We start from the raw sequence: 19,164 nt of genomic DNA, 5'->3' as shown, positions 1-19,164 counted from the left end.
TAAACTGTTGATCAGTGAGCTGAATGATTGGAAATTATTAGTAAATATGTTGATTCATCATTGATCATTTACCAATTGATCAGTAGGTCAATTGGTACACATTTACTCCACCGAGTAATCTGATTTCTTTACAACAAACATGTGAAATGAGTTAAGAGAAGAAGAAGACTGGGAGTTTATCTGGATGTAGTTTAGCAAGATAACACGTTCATATCTGATGTTACTTAAAAGTTCTAACAAGTTGGTGCAGGAGTACCCAGAGTTTCTGTCAGACTCACCTGGTGTTGTTGTGATTGGCAACCAGATGAGGATTTGACATGTTCACATTTTCACGTCTGTGGAAAGAACAGAAATCGTCTCTGTAATCAGCACACACAAACAGGAAGTCCAGCTGACACCTGTACCTCACCTTAGACGTGCACGTGGAGAAGGAAGAGGTGTCACCAAAACAAAGACCACCATCATTATTATCATTACTATTGCCATCATCCTCTGGAGTGGAGCAGAGAGAGTCTTCATCCTCATCAGAGAGAGTGACATTGAAGGCATCATGCTGCCTTTTAAACCTGCTCGTTGTTTACACAGAAACATGTCAGTGCCGCCTGAAGGTCAGCTGAAGGCCGATGGGATGAGTGATGAGTCATTTCACTATTTACAGTGGGTTTTATCAGCAGCTCGACCTCGGCACTGTTTGTTCTTTACGGGGAAGAGATCATCGGTTCACACGCAGTGATCTCACTGTGATGTCATCAGTTCTCAGTGTCTGTGGGAATCTTCATTAAACATCTGAGTCACCTCCAGGTAAGAACTCAGGTGTTTTTATGTTAACCGCCAGTTTCCTGTGAAGTCACTATGAGGTAAGAGATATTCCAGTGTGTGTGATAAGGCTCCGCCTCCTCACAAGTCACCTGCAGTAATTCCTGCTGTTAGAACAGGTTCGTCAGCTATTTGATGAACACCTCTGTCCCACTAAGTCACACGCTCACTTGCTGTCACACTGTGCAAGTGAACCTGTTACCTGCTAAAATGTTTCAGGTAGTAAAGGGTCTTAATGCATGCTTAATCATCCAGGTAAGTAAATCCCAAAAGGTTTATTCTGTTCATCTGGACGTAGCATTTTCAGTGGGAGAAACATTTCATCACTCACCCAAGTGATTTCTTCAGTCTCAGCTGACCTAATGTTTCCCCAACATTATAAAAAGTACATTTGCACAATGACTGAAACCAGCCCACTGAAAGAACACTGGGCCGTGAGGCCAGTTTCTTGATCATTAATATGCAAATTGTCATAACCATTGATCAAAGACCACTGATCAATTGCAATGAGTACCATTCACAGTGAGTTGGGGAATGGCTGCAATCACAACATTGTAAGATGGTGAAAGATATACCCTTAGGCCCCCTCCTCGATTCAGAGATGGTCTTTCCCTTTTCACGTAAATGGCCTCCTTGACTCCGCGCTCAAACCAGCGTTCCTCCCTGTCCAGGATGTGTACATCCTCATCATTGAAAGAGTGTCCACTGGCCTGTAGGTGTAAAAAGACTGCGGAGTCCTGGCCTGACGAGTTAGCTCTTTTTTTTTGTTGTGCCATCCGCTTCACCACAGGTTGTTTGGTTTCCCCAATCAATAAATCATGGCAATCAACCTGGCACTTAACAGCGTACACTATATTACTCTGTTTGTGTCGGGGGACCTGATCCTTGAGGTGGACCAATTTTTGGCGTATCATGTTTTGGGGTTTAAAAGCCACAGAGCCTGAGGTAGTAAAAGGTTAAAATACTCCGTGGCACACAGACCTCGCTGTGTTTGTGTTTCCTGTTTTATATTCAGGTCGCAGTGCAGTGGAAAACATCGGCAAGGGAAGGTCATGTTCCAGCCCCCAAGGAGATGTTTGTTTGATCACCCCATTACCCTGTGACAGGAAGCAGTTTATGTCAAACGTGAGTGCAATGTCATCAAGACGTAAATGGACTGATTCTTATATAGTGCTTTTCTACTCTCCCAGAGTACGTTATACAAGATGCCACATTCACCCAATCACACACAAACCTTTTTTTCTAAGCTTCCTAGCTATCATACACCAATGGATGCATCAGAGAGCAACGTGAGGTTAGTATCTTGCCCAAGGATACTTGCAGACTGGAGGAGGCAGGGATCGAACCACTAACCTTCCAATCAGTAGATGACCTGCTCTACCTCCTGAGTAACAGCCACCCCATCCCATAAGCGTGCAGACTTCAGGTTAATGTGGACTCTCATCGCTCTGAGGCTGATGATACAAAGACATTGAAGCACATGGAGAGTTCACAGACACGCGTGTGATCGATCAGCAGGACTTCAGGTTTATGATTTATTGATTGTTAAAGTCTGATGTGATGGACACAGAGCAGCTTCACTCTCATTAAAATATAGTTTTCAGGATTTTAGTTCTACAGCAACAAAAACACAGTTTTGATGTGATGACGATATCCCTCACCTGTGATCATGAGCTCTGGGGAGTAGCCAAAAGAATGAGGTGGGTGGCCGGGCTCTTCCTAGAGAAAGGGTGAGGATTTCAGTCATTTGAGAGGGGCTTAGAGTACTGCCACTACTTCTCCACATTGAAAGGAGGTAGCTGAGGTCCTTCGATATCTGACCATGACGCCTCCTGCATTTGGATGAGGTCCCAAGGCAGACCCAGGACATGCTGGAAAGTGTGTTAAATCTACTGAACGATAATTTTCAGCTGTTTTCATTTACAACATTTTTTCTGACAGAAACGAGGTGATAACTAAATAAAAAGTAATGCACAAGGACAAAAACTGTGACAAAATATATCAACAATACGAGATCCAATCAGAAGTTTTAGGTTGTGCAGAACCTCGCAACCAGTTTAGAAGTGATCCAGTCAGATGTGACCTCCTTGTGCAGTAAGGTTAGATGAACATATCTGATCTGAAATGGTACACCTAGCCTAGCTCACTGTTTGTCATGAAAACACCTAGGAGGAACAGAAGAGCAGACATGGTTCGTTGTGAGAACTTACTGAATCAGCTCTGCTGTAATGTTGGGATATTTACTCAACTAGAGAAATTAAGATCAATGATCACAACTGGCTGGGAAATGCCTCACTGTCCTCCGGATCAGCTGGTGGAAGAGGTTGGCAGAAAAAGGACTATCATAAACAGCATCAAACATCTGACTTACTCACACCTGTCTGCTGATTAGCTCATTTCTCCTCCTCCATTGCGAGGCTCAGGTGGATTTTGTTTTGTGGTCAGAATTAGCTGACCGCCACCCTATGATACCTCCACTGAGCGACACCAACAAAGAAGAAACACGCCTCATAATTTAAACTCCACACAGGGAGCTTTATTATGAAAATCCCATCAAAGACTTCCTGTTAGCTTCATTAAGCTCAGACCAAGCAAACTTTATCCTCAAGTTCTTGAATGACCTCTGGCCTTTGTGTAAGTTAGTCAGGTCGTGACCCCTGTTGCAGCTCACAGATGTTCTGAGTGGTGGGTTCATGGATCCTGGTGTTTAGGCCAAGGTGTCCTGAAAGTTCCTGAAGGACCTCCACAAACACACAAGGAGGACAAGAATACACAGAATTCCGGATGGCGCTGTGAGGAGTTCATCTGCTGCTGACTGACACTGCCCATTTCTGCTCGTGTTTAAACCTTAAAGCTCATCACACCTCAGGCTGGAAAGAAGAAGTAGCCGTGACCTCGTCATGCGTGTGTGCAGATTAAACCAAAAAAACTTTAAACAACAAGTTTATTTATTCATTTATTTGCACATCTGTTCACGTTTATAAGTTAACACATCTGGAACAAACACCTAGGAGGAGGGGCAGGTCACATGACTCAAGCAGGATTGGTCTAAAAACGATCACATGGGCATACATCACTTCCTGGAAATAAAAGTAAACATCACAGCACAAACACATCGGGACAAATCTGTGAACCGCATCGGCTCGCTGTCTATCGGAAGTCTTCGGCAGAGAACATGCCCTTGGCACGGCGCAGGATGGAGTCCTTGGACGCATCGTACGGGTGCTCTTTGGACGGGATCTCCAGCACGGCCGGGATTGACTGCATGTGGGCGTCAATGGCGTGCCGGATCATCTCAGCGATGAACTGATTTATCAGGATGATACCAATGTCATTACGCGCCAGGAAGCTCCTGCAGAGGAAAAGAAAAAGAATAGCCCCGTTAGTCTGCCACGCCAAAGTCCAGTCACAATTTAACATCCTCAGAACCCCAGAAGAACCAGCGGAGGTGTAACAGGAAGTAAATGAAGGCGTGGTGTTTCTGAGAGTCTCAGAGGACTAACATTTCTCTCTGGTCTGTTTGTTACTGCTGAGCTTAACACAGGAAGTCAGACACCATTCAAATTATTGTCAATTTAACATCACCAGTCTCTAATGGTGGCTTAGATGTAAAGGATATTAACAGATGAGTTCAATGACAGCAGAGAACACAGGGATTCCTGATCATCACTGTAAGAGCTGGTCTGTTTCAAGATATCAAAAACATTTCCAAACTCAACAGTGATCATTTAAATCAGCTGATTTTTGAATGGAGTCTGGTGTGTGTCACACAGCACATGAGGCCATTAAGTTAAATTTCAGGAATACAACCCCAAAGCACCAGACCAACTTCTCTGAAACTAACTTATAAATGCAAGTCAACAATTAAGCAAAAGGAAAAAAATGTGTTAAGCGATCATAAAAGATTATATATTATAAAATATCATAATTATTGTAAAGTATTTAAATTTGTGCTAATATTATATCCCTCATTGCAAATGCTGATTTCATACACACAGATTTAATAAAAAGCTCTGGTTCTTCAATAGAGTCCGGTGTGAGAGCTAACATGCTACATTTACAAAGATCGCGATTTTTTATGTGTAGTTTTAATGAAGTCAGAAAGACTGAATAACTTTTAAGATACACTGATTTTTGAAGTCAGGTTTAGGCATCCACAGAAACAGGAACAGACTGAAGTCTTTTCTAATTTTACGGCGTTTAACAGGTTAAGTTCATTTCATGAAGATTAACTGAGAGCTGGATTAATATATTGATCGGCTGATCAATCCATTACACTCTATCAGACGATCATCTAAGGGCTGAAAACTCAGGATGCTGGATGTAGTTACAGACTGGGCCCAAATACACCAGAGTCCATTCGCATTTTCATCAAAAACGCAGCCGGCCTCCTGTCCTACAGCCAGTGTTTTTGAAGTCATCGAGGGGTTAATACGGTTCCAGGCTGGTGCTGTCCGAATTATTATAAAACCGATCTGACTTTTGACCCACGAGGACCACCGACACCTTCGGTCAGTTGACACTGACAGAAACACGTGAAATGAGCGTTAAATGGGCTGATTTTTTAACACATTTTGGTGTGTGTGTGTGTGTGTGTGTGTGTGTGTGCGTGTGGAGTCCATCTTACTTGAAAGTCTCCTCGATCTCGGTGATGCTTGTCTCCTTCTCCACCACCAGGAAGTTCGGTTTCCGGTTCTTGTTCAGTTCTCCGATCCCGCCGAGCAAGAAGCCCGTGCACGTGTCCTCGTCTCCGATCACGGCGATCAGTTTCCCGCGGCCGGCCATCACGGAGATGCAGGTGAGATTCCCGGAGAGAAACACTCAGCTTCACGGGACAGGTCATGTGAGGGATCAGCTGACCCGCACTTCCGCTTCAATATAGCGCCCCCTATAGAAATTAACAAACTATAAACGATCACTCATTTATTTGATCAAACTTCCTTTGTGTGTGTGTTTTATTTTATTTTCATCTTTATCGGAATGGCAACAATGAGGTCATGTTTAGACAGCAACGTCCTCGGTATTAATCCAAACATTCCTAAAATGTCACAAACGTTTATTCGTATTTGCTTTGATAATCGGGACAAGCACAGATCGTCAGTCCCGCACTGTGCGTGAGTGTCTGTGTCTGGCTCTTTTGTCCGACAGGACATGAAGGCCTCAGCAGTCACGTGAGGCTCTGTGATAAAGACGGAAATGCGCAGCTGCGGGCTGTAGAAGCAGAAGAAGACGAAGATGGTGAGTTTAAAGTTTTACTTTGATTCTCGTTTTTGGGGGGGTTGTTTATGGGGTTTTTTTGTTTTGTTTTTAATTCAGCGTTCAGTGCCTCGGTGAGGCGTTCACGGATCTCGGACTGTCCGCTGTGTGCCGTTCACTAACGCTGTTAGCTTCCTGTTAGCCTCTCTGTGAACAAGGAGGATAAACACGCGGAAATGCTTCCCTTCAAAAAATGAAACCCAGAGCGCTCCAAGGGTGAAGCTTGGGGCTCTCTTCAGAGTTATAATCACTGATAATCGGGCTCAATGCAAATACCTGTGGGACAGCAACAGCGCCCCTCTGCAGGAAGGGAGTGGTACAAACAGAGAGGAGGGGGAGTGACATTCAAAGCGGGTTTACCTGCGCCCTGGGGTCTAACCTGTGTTCCTGTGAAACAGGGAGTGTGTGTCATGTATGCAGGACGAATGTAACCATGGTAACCAAGAAACCATCTTTAAAGGGGTAACCCCATTGGCTCCTGAGGACCACAGGTCGTACCTGATGAAGATCCAGAATTGTTACTGGACAAATGATCTAAGGCTGTTTAGCGAGTCTCTGAAGCTTCGACCTGAGGAAACGCGCTTCTTGCCCTGCTGATTTTCATTTATCAGTGAACCAATGAGTCATCAAACATCACTTCCTTTTAGCTTCATGATGTTATCCTGATGATGTCGTCCTCTTTTCAGGCCACAGCGGCGCTCACTGCGGGTCTGGAGCGGATCCCGGACCAGCTCGGGTACCTGGTCATCAGTGAGGACGGTGTCCTGGCCGTGAGTCTCTCTGAGCTTTCAGATGTTCAGTTCACAAAGAAGTTCTTTATGAATGCAGTTTGGTCTTTATTTAACCGCACTCATTGTTAAATAAGGGGATTTCTGCATGGACGCTGGTGCTCAGGCTAGTTTGGTCACACAGAGACCAGACTCCATTTAGATTTAAGCTCATTTAACATTCCTACAGGTTAAAATGAATTCACATTTGATACTGCGAGCTGAACTCTGGTCTTTGGTCAGATTATTCTGGATTATTAAAGTGCTATAAACAGGGTGAAATAAGGATCATCAGATTATTAAAATAGATTAAAGAGTCGAGTTAAGTCTATTGATCAGAAGAGGATCAAAGTGATTGATTATTGATTACTGATCAGTCTGCAGGTGAGCTGGAGAATGACGAGCACACAGCAGGTGTCATGATGCAGATGGTTCGAACAGCGAGTCGCTTCAGGTTATCAGGATCAGCTGATCCACCCTTCAAACGCATGTCAGGTATCACAAACACACCTGCACTCTCACTTCATCAGCTACAGTAAAAACAAACATGACTCGGGTGTTTTGCTTTGTTTTTCTCAGACCTGTTAATGATGTCATCACTGTCACATGATTCAAACCTGGCGCATCATCGGCAACATTTTCATGTATTTGATGAGCACGTTGTTCATGTTGCATGATGGCATACAAAGCTCAGGTGGAACCCTGTGACTTCAGGTGGACTAACCTGTGTGTGTGTGTGTGTGTGTGTGTGTGTGTCTGCAGTGATCCTGGACGACTTTGTGTACACAGTGACGGTCTCTGGTCAGAAGGTCTTTGTGGTCAAACGTCAGCACAACCAGCAAGAGCCAATCAGTGTGTAGGAGCTCAGCTGGAGTACAGAGTTGCCATGACGATGATGTTTTTGATGTTTAAAGTTTGTGTGAAATAAAAGTTTTTGAACATGAAACCTTTGGTCTGATCGAGTGGAACTGTGAAGGTGTGAATGCGGAGGATCCCACCTGTAGGACCTGCTGTGAGCAGACCCTAAAAACCTGAAAACATGATTTAACCTTTGTGCCCTCCTCCAATTTTGCACCCTTTCAACACCTTCGTGTACAAAAATGTAAACACACAAAGTCTGCCATAAAGTCCTCATACAGTAACATATGTTCTGCTTTCGCGGAAACGTGGCTGAATGTTCTAGTCGTGGTCATTGGCCCGCTCCCTTGGTGGCTCGGTTTGGCTGGGGGCCGGGTGGTCCTGGGCGCCTGGGGCCATCCTCTCAACTCTTACCAGGGTGGTCAGCCTCTAGCAGGGTCGACTGCCCACTGCCTCTGGTCCTCTTGGGCTGTCACCCCATCTGGGGCCTCCCTCCTTCTCCTGCTGGGATGGGTGCGCAGATGTCACCGAGATGTGTGGCCTCAGGTCTTTGGTACACTTGGGGGCTGCGGATGGTGCGGTTGTCCTGGTTCCATCTGTCTGCCTCTGGGCATCGCTGCAGTTTCCCACCCTCATTATACATTTGTGACAAAGACACCGGTATTCTCACACTCACTCAGGCACGTCATACTATTCCATATATAATGTAATACCTGAAATAACACAAACACAAATGGATAAATAAAAGATTCACATGAAGGAGGAGTCTATTAGATTCTATAGAGTTATTTTTGCAAAAGCAAAATGTGTTGGACACCAGCGAGCCATCACATCATAATTCTGATTGCAAAAGCTGCCCGACAGGACAGGATACAAACATGCCCTTCACTACCACTGAAACCACATTTTTGAATCTCCCTGCCACTGCAGTTTTAAAGCATGCATTCTGTAGTGTCATCTTTTAATTTTAAAGAAAAGTAGTGATTTTTGACATTTTTACTATACCAGATTCAACCATTTTCCCGCTGTAGGCCAAAGCATGACATTCTTGTATTTTTGCCAGTTATGACATGAAGCCATGTGACCACCAGGGGACCCCAAGAGTAATTTATATGGAAATCAACATCTGATTCATCAATGGAAACATTTCTTATGCAAACTGCACCAACATTAAAAAATTCAGCAACAAAAGATAAACAATATATGAAATATCCAGGCTTTGTGTGTTATGGATGCGTGTGTGGGTGAGGATGTGCAGGTCCTGCAGCATGTGCATAAACATGCTAACAAGAGTTTTTGTTTTTGAATACAGTAAAGGCAGGAGGCCATGTTTATCGTGAAGCACCTCTGCAAAGATACATCCCTCCAAGACAGGGGAGGGCAACTCCAGGGCTTGGGGGCCGGTGTCCTGCAGGTTTTATATGTGTCTTTGATCTAACACAGCTGATTCCATATGATCTTTAACATGTCCCATCCCAATACTATTTATCATATGGAAAATATTTAGTTTTCTGTGAATTTTTTCAAAAATACTCAGCTGTTTAAACTGGCATTTAAAGGGTTAAAGTCCTGAAAATAATTTAATGTTTGATCATTTTGAAAAACGCTTATGTTGATTTAGTGATTTATGAAAAAAAGCAGAAAAATTATTGCTCTATGAGGATTTTATGGCAGATTTTGTGCGTGTAAATTTTGTGTACATTTTGACACAAAGATGTCAAAAAGGTGCACAATGCATTAAAAGTATGGATGACATGTGAGAGTTAAAGACGCTCGATTATAAAAAAAAATTGACTCAAAAGATTTCCTGCAAAAGTTCATGCCACAAGCTATAACACAGACACAACGATCAGCAAATCAAAAAAAAAAAAAAAGAAGAAGAAGAAGTAGTTGGAAAAAATGAAATGAACAAAGATGCCCGAGGAGGGGAGAAAGGTTAAACAAAACTTTTTGGACTTGAGGGTAAACGTCTGAGCTCCACCTCCATTTTAATCCAGGTGCTCTTCAGACACCAAGACCAGGGGTGCATTCCAAAAGTTCCTCCTGTCTCCTATTCCTGACCCATTTTCCTTCACCTCACCGAGGTGGTTAGGACTGCTGAAAACTTAGGAAGAGTCGAGCCATTCACTGAAGACAGCCTCACACTCGACTCTCCTTAACCTCCTAAGACCTGAACTTTTTCATGGCGTGCATTTTTAATTTCTCTTTGCTATTTGGGCTGATTGCGACCTGATGAATGTAAAAACAAAGAATTACGGGATTTATTTTTTTTACCTGATTTTTGTTTCTGAGAAAAATGAGATCTACATATGAGGACATTCACTTTAAATTTTGATAGAACAGTGTCAGTATAACCAGGGGTGCACATAAGTGGTCCACAGGTGCGCATTCGCTGTCAAAGTAAAAGACGTGCACCAGATAAGAAGTTGCAACGCGCGTTTGCGTACATAAGATTTTCTGGAGGAGGACAGACATTTGTTTAGAACTCTTAAAGATGTCGAAGAAGCAAACTCCTTTAAGCAATTACTTTGGTGTTCCTCCACCTCCAAAGAAATGTCAGATGGAGTCCGAACCGCAAAAGAAGCGCGTATTCTCGGAAAAGTGGTTGCAGGAGGTGAGCTGGCTTCAAACAAATGATGAACGCACAGAGATGTGGTGCAGAATATGCCGCGAAAATCCCACTCTAGAGGACAAAAACAGTGCCTTTTATATTTACACAAACGCGCGTTGCAACTTATCTGGTGTGCGTCTTTTGACAGCGAATGCGCACCTGCGGACCACTTATGTGCATCCCTGAGTATAATGTCCTCGTAAGTGGATATCAGGCCCTCGTAGAGCAAAATTTAGTATTTTGGTCTAGACAACCCAAAATGTGATGTCCACATATGTGGACGCCAGGTCCTAGGAGGTTAATGGTGTGACGCCAGATGTCCGATGGACTACAAAACACCTAGCTTACTTTGCTGTGTTCTGTTGTTTTATGGCGGTCACATAAATGACAACAGGCTGTGACAAACGTCCTTCATGAACGGTCAGATTCCTTCACGTCTCTAGCAGCACACTTAATGCTCAAGAGCTCACACTGGATTATTTTGGTTTGCAGGCCTGCGGCACTCCCTCCTCTCGGTCTTTGAGCCGTTCCACTCGCAGCTGATTTTTTTTTTTTTTTTACTTAAGTGAAGCGGCTGCATCTTCATATTTAAATGATAAATAAATATAAACAGAACATCCTGGAAACGCAAAGTCCAAATCATTTGCGCCACTTAGTAAATCTGTCCAGTAGCCCATAAAGTTAAATCCAATATCTGATTGGTGGGTCAGAGGTCAGCAGGAGATCTTCAGGCCTATGCAAACATCTCATCGCACAGTTAACGCTGAATAAAGTTTCTCAAACAGAAAGCAGAACACACAGGTGAGAAGAAAAAAAAAACCTTTATTGCATCATGGTCTCAGTTTCTTCTTCACTTTGATAAGGAATGACGAGGCTGCCATACTTGGCTCTATGGAATGAGTCTTCGCACGACCAGGTGACCATCACCTGCCATAATTCCCGCCCCCAACGCCCAGGTGACCGTCACCTGCCGTAAGCCCCGCCCCTCCTCCTGTCACATGAATCTGAGTTAAAACATGCGGCTTAAAAGAAAGAAGATCTAACAAACACCTGAAAAACAGAAGAAGAGGATGATGGGAAATGAAGGTGAGCTCAGAGTCCATGACATCACTTCCTCCTACAGACACACAGGTATAATTTAAAAAAAAAAAAAAAAAAAAAAAAAGAGAAAAAAAAGAAAGAAACATGGAGCGATGACACGCTCCTCCTCCTCCTCTTCCTCATCTGTACACGGTGACATCAGCGGCTGAAATCAGTCTGCTTTCTACTTCCTGTCAGGTGGTTTAACGCTTCGAGAGCTCATTGGACAGCCAGTCCAGTCCCTCGTACAGACCTGTGCCCTGCGTCGCACAGGTGGCCTGCACGTGCCACTGAAACACACACAGATCATCACAGGTGAGTGGGCAGGTACAGGGAGCACACACAAGTGAGTTTAACTGTCTAAACAGATTTAGCTCCATAAGTTTGTGGACAGTGACATCAAGACCCCTGAGTGGATTTTCTAACAACCAATTAGGATGCAACTATAAAATTAAAACCCAAGGGTTCCACCCACTGGCACTGACATCACAGATTACCAGCAGAGGGAGATATTTTATTTCAAGCCAACATGAAAATACTCGCGATTACAAAGACATTATTAACACTTTTACATGTACATCCATATCAGCCACCCAACTTAATCGATTCTGATGATTAATGGAATTATTTTGCTCACTACCCACATCTTGGCTTTAAATATATCATTTCCTCCTGCTGGTAGTGCAGATTACTGCAGCTTCAACATGAAGCTTTGTCGCGATATTGGGTTGGCTGATGTGCTCAGAGCTCCACCCCCAGACCAATGCTGTGGGCTCATTTGAGGTCACCCCACTGTCTCCTGTTTTGTATACTGATTGACTGATTATTGATTTCACAATTACAGAACTGAGCAAGAAAAACAGCTGAGAACTTAGATCATCAGTCAATAAACCATGGAGGGAAACATGAGAAACAGAACTCAGTCTGTAGTACTGATCAGTGCGGATGGGTTATTGATCCTTACGGTTCTGCTGCGCAGGCTGTGCAGACCCAGCTTGTCGGTGAGCTCGCTGACACCCATGGCGTTCGGGAGATCCTGTTTGTTGGCGAACACTAGAAGTACCGCGTCCTTCAGCTCGTCCTCCTGGACCTGCACAGAGTCATGTGACATACAGTCAGTGGTTACCATGACGATCATGAGTCTAATGATGCGTAACTGTAAAGTGATCAAAGGGACCGACCATCTTAGAGAGCTCCTCCGCCGACTCGGCGACTCGCTCCCTGTCATTACTGTCCACCACGAAGATCAGACCCTGTGATCAATACATCAGTCATCGATACAATTAATACATCAATACAGTGATTAATGGATCCTGCCCACAGTGAAAGTCTGTGCTGTGTGTGTTGTGCTGCAGAGTCAGGGATCTAAAATAAGCTCCTCAGGTGTTTCTGAGGGGGAATGCAGCCGTGTTAGGACTCATGTTTGACTTTGTTGATTTTCCTGCAGCACCTCTGTAAAGCTGTGGAAACACAAACCTGACGTTCTCACAGCACTGAAGAAATTGTTTATTTAAGTTCAGTTGCTTTTCTTACTGAAAGTTCGATTAAAAAAAAATATTTATGCTTCAAAACGTTTCTGAAGCAGTTCCCAGACTTTTTACTGATTATATATTTAAGCCGGAACATCTGGAATGAGGATGATGTTGTACACTGGGTTGTTTTGCTGCTTTATTACTGTTCAATAAAACATTTCTTTTACTAGCATGCATATACACATAAATGTCACTTCTATTTGTACACACGTTTGACATTCTTCTATGTATTTTATACTTTTAGATTGTTTTATATAGAATTATTTCAATGGACAGCAAATCCACTGAAACTTCATTCAAATATGCACTAACTGTTCTGATAAATTATGCTATTCTATTCTACTCTATTCTATGTTACTTATTGCTAAAGAAGAGCTTTATGGATATAAAGATATGATCAGATAGAGGATATAAATGAGGATTTTACTATAGATGAATATCTCAGGACAGATCAGATCAGTGAGGGGTCACAGAAGAAAACTTCTCATGAATGCCCAGGTAAACATAACTGAACCAGATCAACCTGAACATCTCGTTCCTCAGAGAGAGAAAAGTCCCACACCTGCCTGCACCTGAGAGTTCTGCTTCTGTACCTGTGTGTTCTGGAAGTAGTGTCTCCACAGAGGTCGGATCTTGTCCTGACCGCCAACATCCCAAACTGTGAAGCAGATGTTCTTGTACTCGACTGTCTCCACGTTAAAGCCTGAACACACAACCACACACACAGAGTTGTGAACAGGTGACTCTTTGTCAAATTTAAAAAAAAAAAAAAAAAACAGCTTTTAATGACCTTCAAACATTCCAAGTCACAGGAAACAGAATCACTGACAGGAAACTACACATCCCATCAGCCCGCTGGGAACCAACAATAAATATCACAGTACAACAGTGACTGTAACAGTATATAAAGTTAGAGTGAAGCAGTAGCACTGAAATACCTGCACAGAGGAGACACCTGTGTAAACTGAAACTATAAGACTGAGGATGACTTGACTATAAACGTTGATGTTTCATTTCTCCATGATTGTAGTTTTAATGGTTCCATATCTATAGCTGTGTAAACGCTGGTGGTGTGTATAAGTTTAGCTTGTATTTACCTGCTTTAAACGTTTGTTTTCACCATTGTAAGTGTGTGTCTGCACTTTCATCATTTATGTTTCTTGTTTTGGTACCTTATTTATTCAAACTAACAGGTGACTCTTATTCTAAAAGGTCACTTGACCTGTAGACGCAGACGCAGGAGAAGTTTAAAGAAAATAGTGCAAGTGCCAGCACGCCTGGGGAATCCTCACTCAAACCGATCAGATCTGATCAATACCACGTTCAAACCACCTGACTACACAGTCGGCTGATTATTGATCACATGACCTCATTTGGTCCCTGAGTCCTGATGACGTACCGATGGTGGGGATGGTGGTGACGATCTCTCCGAGCTTCAGTTTGTACAGGATCGTAGTTTTTCCAGCAGCGTCCAAACCGACTGAAACACACATCAAAGATTAATCCCAGATTAATTAAATGTCTCACAGTGGTTCAAGTTTAACCCGAGATTACTTAAACCTCATACAGTGAATAAAGACTAATCTGAGATTACTTAAACCTAGATCAGAGTCCAGCTGCTGGTTTAAAGCTCAGATCAAACCGGGTTTAATGGTTTTTATGGACTTAATAAGATGACACCGGTACAGTTTTAGGTTTAACCCCAGATTAAAACATCTTAACCCAGTTTAACCCCCGTTTAGACCCCAATTTAACTCGGTTTAACGGACTGTTATCAGCCTGCTTCCTTCCGTTAGCTCCGAGCTAACAGCCTCTTGCTTCTCCGAGCCGGACTTTTGCCTCTCCCTGCACGGGAAGATCGGGCCCGCGGTCCGCAGGACTCGGTGAGCGGGTTCCTGGTAAAATGAGACGGTGTGTGGTGCTGGTGAGCCCGCGGAGCCGCTTGCAGCCGCCCCGGAGCCCGGCCGGTTAGCCCGTTAGCTCGTTAGCCTAGCCCCCGCTTACCCATCAGGATCCTCATCTGTTTCTTCCCGAACAGTCTGGAGAACAGCGACGAGATTGTGAGGCCCATGGCTGCGGAGAGGAGGCGGTGGCAGGTCACACACTGACGGCGGGTAGAGCCGGAGGTCCGGGAGCAGCAGCGGAATGGAGCCGAGAAGGCGCGGAGCGGAGCGGAGCGGAGCAGAGCGAACTGAGGGCGCAGCTCCTCTCGGTGCCACGTCCAGGCCAACGCGGAACAAATGACGTCACTGCTGCGCTTTAAAAAAAACAACAACTTTATTAACAGCATAGCAAACACCGCGGCGTTCACTGTCCGCTCAAACACCGTACATTCGAGCTCTGCGCATGAAGTGAAGTTCATGGGCTGCGAGGAACACTCTCGGCTCCGGGACAGCCATTTATATTAATACGTTTAATTTATATGTATATATGTCACTATGTTCACGTCATTATACAACAGAACATAACAAAGTGAAATACACACGTACTGCTTCTGTGACAGTGCTAAAAACATATATGTGTGTAGAATAATAAAGCGTTTTCTATTGAAGAACGGAAGAACAGAATTTAATGAACGGAATCATGAAAATATTTTCAATCAATCATCAACCAACAAAGTTAAAATTAATTTCTAATAAAATTATTTTTTAATCTAATAGTTTATTTCTAAAATTTGTACAAAATAAGAAAAAAATGTTTTTCTCCCAATAAACAATCAATTCAAAATACTGTATTGCTTTCAGAAATGTTAAACATATTAATAATAATATATATATATATATACATATGCTTTATTGGCTGTGTTTGGCTGTTTATTTAATTTAAATCAGTGAGTTTTTAATTTAAATCAGCTAAAAAAAAAAAAAATCATCCTATTGTGCATTTTCCTGACGTCCGTGAACAAAGTAGTAAACTCCCGCCTCCTCCGTCTCAGTCACTTCCGGTTCGGTCCAACATGGCGCCTGTTGACAGATGAAGCTTTGAGTCGGATTTCACTCATCGATTGGGTCGATTATTGACCACCTGTGACGGACAGGTTGCGAGTTTGTGATCCACATCGAACCGGTTTGTCGGCGCAGTGTGAGGAGAGACGATCAAAGCGGCGGAAAAATCAGTCAAAGGGAGAAACAAACACTGAGAAAGAGAAAGAGGTGAGAAACTGTTTTACTCCTCCTTCTTCTTTTGTGTTCCAGCACAAAGTTTCAGCTTCACAGAAACCATCCATCGATAATTGATCGATGAGTGATCTGAACAGCTGTTCTCTGTTTCCCCTCTAACAGGAAGTCAATGCTAAGGTTCTGTTCATGTTCTGGTGTCTGTGATCAGAGGCTCACCTGGACAGACCTGGTCAGACCTGGACGAGGTCATGGAGAAGTTCGGGATGAGCTTTGGTGGCGGTCCGAGCAGGAAGGAGCTGCTGGACACGGTGGAGTCCCAGAAGAAGCAGCTGATCCAGTACCAGACCCGCTTTAGGGATGTGGTCCGGGCCTACAAGAGCCTCCTGAAGGAGAAAGAGGCGCTGGAGGCCAGCCTTAAGGTCCTAAGCGTGACCCAGGACCTGGACCTGACCCAGAAGGGTTCGGCCACCGCCACACCGGAGCTCACCGAGGATGGCTGCTCGCTGCACAGCGAGGACAGCGTGGATATGGCGGCGTCTCTGGACATGGCCAGCGAGACTACAAGAGGCGACCAGAGTGAGGAGGACCAGGCAGAACTGGGAGGAAGGCTGGTGGTACGTTACTTTGACAACTGAACTTAAATCACCAGAACACAGTCAGAACTTGATGACATCATCATCATCACCATAACGCTCTGATAATGTCATGTCTTATTCTCTGACTCCATGTTTGTTCTGCAGGGATCTGAACCCGATGGCAGCTCTGAGAGTGGCAGCGTGGGGACAGAACAGCAGCAGGCTACGCCCCCTCCCGGCATGGAGGCAGACCGTAGAGTCGCCCAGTTGAAGAGCCAACTGAGCACGCTCACAAGCTCGCTGGCCACGGTGACGCAGGAGAAGTCGCGAATGGAGGCGAGCTTCCAGGCAGACAAGCGGCAGCTGAAACAGGAAGTTGAAGAGCTGCAGGAACGTCTGGTCTCCATGACAACACAGCACGAGGCAGAACTGCACAACCTGCAGCAGCAGCTCGCTGAAAGTCGCGCTCGCATCATTACGCAGCAGCACGAGCGCGAGCAGGAGCAGGGGGACCACGCTCAGCAGCTCCGCGAGCTACAGAGGCTCCTCCAGGCCGAGCGAGACCTCCGCCAGGACGCCGAGCTCCACCTCCAGGATGCCAGCACCGCCCTGCTTGTGACTTCACAGGCCGTGGACCGGGGGGCGGAGTCCGAGGCTCTCCTGAACCAAGTCAAGGAAGAGAGAGACGAGCTGAGGCGGAGGCTGCAGGCCGCCGAGGAGGAGCAACGAATACCCGACCCCAGAGTGGACGAGCTGCAGCAAGAATTGAACAAGCTGAAGAACCAGGTCCAGGAGCAGGTCCAGCTTGAGACCCGCAAGGTGAGCCCAGAACCAGGTCCCACTAAACAAAGTCCCAATAAAACAGGTCCTAGGGAATCTGGTTTAACCACATTAAACAGCTGAAGCTCTAACAGACCAGGTAAACTAGAACAGGAAGTGAGGTCATCTCTGTGTTCGTGTTGCAGGTTTGCGATGCAGAAGAGCGTGCTCATGAGCGTGCTCAGTTGGCTGAGGCCCGGGTGGCGGTCCTGGAGCAGCGTGTATCGGAGCTGTCAGAGCTGCTGGGCTCGTGTGAGAAGGCAAGGCAGCGTGACCAGCAGGCAGCACAGAGGCTCCGTGATCGCGTGCTGCAGCTCGACACGGAGAACAAAACACTCGCCATCGCTGCCTCCAGCCGGGCGACCTCTGACCTCGGGCCAGATGAGCAACTGGACGTGGGGGCGCTGCGGGAGAAGCTGCAGAAGGTGAAGAAGCTGCTGCTCCTTGCGGCTCAGAGGAACCCCGACCAGAACATCCAGGACTTGGAGGTGGAGCCGGGTTCAGATGCGGCGGCGGCAGCCCTCGCTTATCAGCAGGAGCTGCGGCAGCTGAGGGATGAGTTTGAGCGCTACAAGGTGCGTGCGCAGGTGGTTCTGAAGAACAAGAACACCAAAGATGGCTGCCAGGCGCGGGAACTGGAGGAAGTCCGCGACCAGCTCGCCGAGCTGCGTGAGAAGTACATAAACCTGCGTGTGCAGAGTGACGAGGCCGAGGCCCACCACCGCCAGCAGCTTGATGAGCGCCAGCAGCAGGCAGTGTCGCTGCAGCAGGCACACCGGCAGGAGGCGGAGCGTCTGGAGGCACTCCACCGTGACGAACTGTTGCGACTGGAGGCAGAGCTTCACAAGCAGCGTGAGCGCACCATGGCGTTGCTGGATGAGAAGGACCGCGAGCTGGAGAGGCTGCGGGCTGCTGCCGCCACACTCAGCTGGTCCAACCGTGTTGACAACACACCCACCAACCCTCAAGAGAATGGCCCCGACACAGAGACCGACGCGATCAGCCAGGCGCTGCGGCAGGCCACACCCAATGAGTCAACACTGCTGCTGTACGCTGAGCAGCTCGCACGTAAGGAGGTGGAGGTGGGCGCGCTGCGGCGGCAGAAGAACCGACTGGAGGAGGACACGCGCCAGCTGCAGGAACGACTCATTGCAAACGCAGAGCATCATGATGAGGAGGTGGCAGCCCTGCGTGACCGCCTCGAAAAACTGATCCGGGACCAGAGCCGCGAGGGCGCCAACATGGAGTACCTGAAGAATGTTGTGTACCGGTTTCTGACGTTGCATGACGCCAACGGGCGCCAGCAGACACTCACTGCCATTCTCACCATCCTGCACTTCAGCCCGCAGGAGAAGCATGATGTCATGAGGCTGCAGGGCAGCACCTGGTGGATGGGACGCAGGTAGAGTACCTGAGGAAGAAAACACTTCTGCAGCAAGAAGGAAGGTGCAGGAAGAACACCTGGGCATCTGAGCCAGTGAAGGCGTGGCTTCGTGCTGCGCTTGAGGGCATCTGTGTTTTTCATCTTCCTGGTGTTTCTCTGACGGTTTGCTGCTCTCTGAGCGTCATGTGACTTCAAACACTACAAACACGTTAACATGTGACCTTCGCTGGTCAATCAGCTGATGTATATTTTTGATTCAGATTAAAATATTTTTCCTGCTTCAGTCTGTGTCCGAGCGTCAGTGAAGTGCCTTGATGATGACACAACTCTAAATACGATTTGCTTTG

At 45.8% G+C, this 19,164-nt stretch overlaps 4 protein-coding genes across 5 annotated transcripts; 2 read left to right on the top strand and 2 right to left on the bottom strand.

The window, feature by feature from the left end:
* Positions 1 to 3,759: 3,759 nt before the first annotated feature.
* Positions 3,760 to 5,679, bottom strand: atp6v1f (ATPase H+ transporting V1 subunit F). Its single transcript, XM_003448752.5, has 2 exons — positions 5,444 to 5,679; positions 3,760 to 4,168 (listed from the first exon to the last, which is right to left on the bottom strand). The coding sequence occupies exons 1-2, from the start codon at positions 5,599 to 5,601 to the stop codon at positions 3,967 to 3,969; spliced, it is 360 nt and encodes a 119-aa protein (XP_003448800.1). The 5' UTR covers positions 5,602 to 5,679; the 3' UTR covers positions 3,760 to 3,966.
* Positions 5,680 to 5,945: 266 nt separating this feature from the next.
* Positions 5,946 to 7,785, top strand: lamtor4 (late endosomal/lysosomal adaptor, MAPK and MTOR activator 4). Its single transcript, XM_003448753.5, has 4 exons — positions 5,946 to 6,054; positions 6,759 to 6,842; positions 7,217 to 7,334; positions 7,602 to 7,785. Exons 1-4 carry the CDS (start codon positions 6,052 to 6,054, stop codon positions 7,697 to 7,699), a joined length of 303 nt encoding a protein of 100 aa, XP_003448801.1. The 5' UTR covers positions 5,946 to 6,051; the 3' UTR covers positions 7,700 to 7,785.
* Positions 7,786 to 11,110: 3,325 nt separating this feature from the next.
* On the bottom strand, positions 11,111 to 15,179 carry LOC100708985 (ADP-ribosylation factor 4). Its single transcript, XM_003448751.5, has 6 exons — positions 14,925 to 15,179; positions 14,320 to 14,400; positions 13,514 to 13,623; positions 12,570 to 12,641; positions 12,353 to 12,478; positions 11,111 to 11,678 (listed from the first exon to the last, which is right to left on the bottom strand). The coding sequence occupies exons 1-6, from the start codon at positions 14,989 to 14,991 to the stop codon at positions 11,592 to 11,594; spliced, it is 543 nt and encodes a 180-aa protein (XP_003448799.3). The 5' UTR covers positions 14,992 to 15,179; the 3' UTR covers positions 11,111 to 11,591.
* A 662-nt stretch (positions 15,180 to 15,841) lies between these two features.
* On the top strand, positions 15,842 to 19,100 carry gcc1 (GRIP and coiled-coil domain containing 1). 2 transcript variants are annotated; one of them, XM_003448816.5, is made up of 4 exons: positions 15,842 to 16,072; positions 16,248 to 16,653; positions 16,780 to 17,433; positions 17,580 to 19,100. In XM_003448816.5, the coding sequence occupies exons 2-4, from the start codon at positions 16,288 to 16,290 to the stop codon at positions 18,837 to 18,839; spliced, it is 2,280 nt and encodes a 759-aa protein (XP_003448864.1). In that variant the 5' UTR covers positions 15,842 to 16,072; positions 16,248 to 16,287; the 3' UTR covers positions 18,840 to 19,100. The 2 variants fall into 2 exon arrangements, with proteins under 2 accessions (XP_003448864.1, XP_005475754.1); XM_005475697.4 differs by having other exon boundaries at positions 16,202 to 16,653.
* Positions 19,101 to 19,164: the final 64 nt, after the last annotated feature.

The sequence above is a fragment of the Oreochromis niloticus genome, linkage group LG17, assembly GCF_001858045.2.
Source record: "Oreochromis niloticus isolate F11D_XX linkage group LG17, O_niloticus_UMD_NMBU, whole genome shotgun sequence".
NCBI classification, from domain to species: Eukaryota; Metazoa; Chordata; class Actinopteri; order Cichliformes; family Cichlidae; genus Oreochromis; species Oreochromis niloticus.
The sequence above is the reverse complement of the archived record's forward strand: the minus strand, read 5'-3'. Positions and strand labels throughout refer to the sequence as shown.

Bases quoted from the DNA above. Each gene is read 5' to 3' on its own strand.
- atp6v1f (XM_003448752.5), bottom strand. From the start codon at position 5,601: ATGGCCGGCCGCGGGAAACTGATCGCCGTGATCGGAGACGAGGACACG. The intron at 4,169-5,443 runs GTAAGATGGACT...TTTCCTCTGCAG, and splicing joins GAGATCGAGGAGACTTTCAA to GAGCTTCCTGGCGCGTAATG.
- lamtor4 (XM_003448753.5), top strand. The intron at 6,843-7,216 runs GTGAGTCTCTCT...ATTACTGATCAG, and splicing joins GTGAGGACGGTGTCCTGGCC to TCTGCAGGTGAGCTGGAGAA. The intron at 7,335-7,601 runs GTATCACAAACA...GTGTGTCTGCAG, and splicing joins ACCCTTCAAACGCATGTCAG to TGATCCTGGACGACTTTGTG.
- LOC100708985 (XM_003448751.5), bottom strand. From the start codon at position 14,991: ATGGGCCTCACAATCTCGTCGCTGTTCTCCAGACTGTTCGGGAAGAAA. The intron at 14,401-14,924 runs GTAAGCGGGGGC...TGTGTGTTTCAG, and splicing joins ACAGATGAGGATCCTGATGG to TCGGTTTGGACGCTGCTGGA. The intron at 13,624-14,319 runs GTACGTCATCAG...TTGTGTGTTCAG, and splicing joins CACCACCATCCCCACCATCG to GCTTTAACGTGGAGACAGTC.
- gcc1 (XM_003448816.5), top strand. From the start codon at position 16,288: ATGGAGAAGTTCGGGATGAGCTTTGGTGGCGGTCCGAGCAGGAAGGAG. The intron at 16,654-16,779 runs GTACGTTACTTT...TTTGTTCTGCAG, and splicing joins AACTGGGAGGAAGGCTGGTG to GGATCTGAACCCGATGGCAG. The intron at 17,434-17,579 runs GTGAGCCCAGAA...TTCGTGTTGCAG, and splicing joins TCCAGCTTGAGACCCGCAAG to GTTTGCGATGCAGAAGAGCG.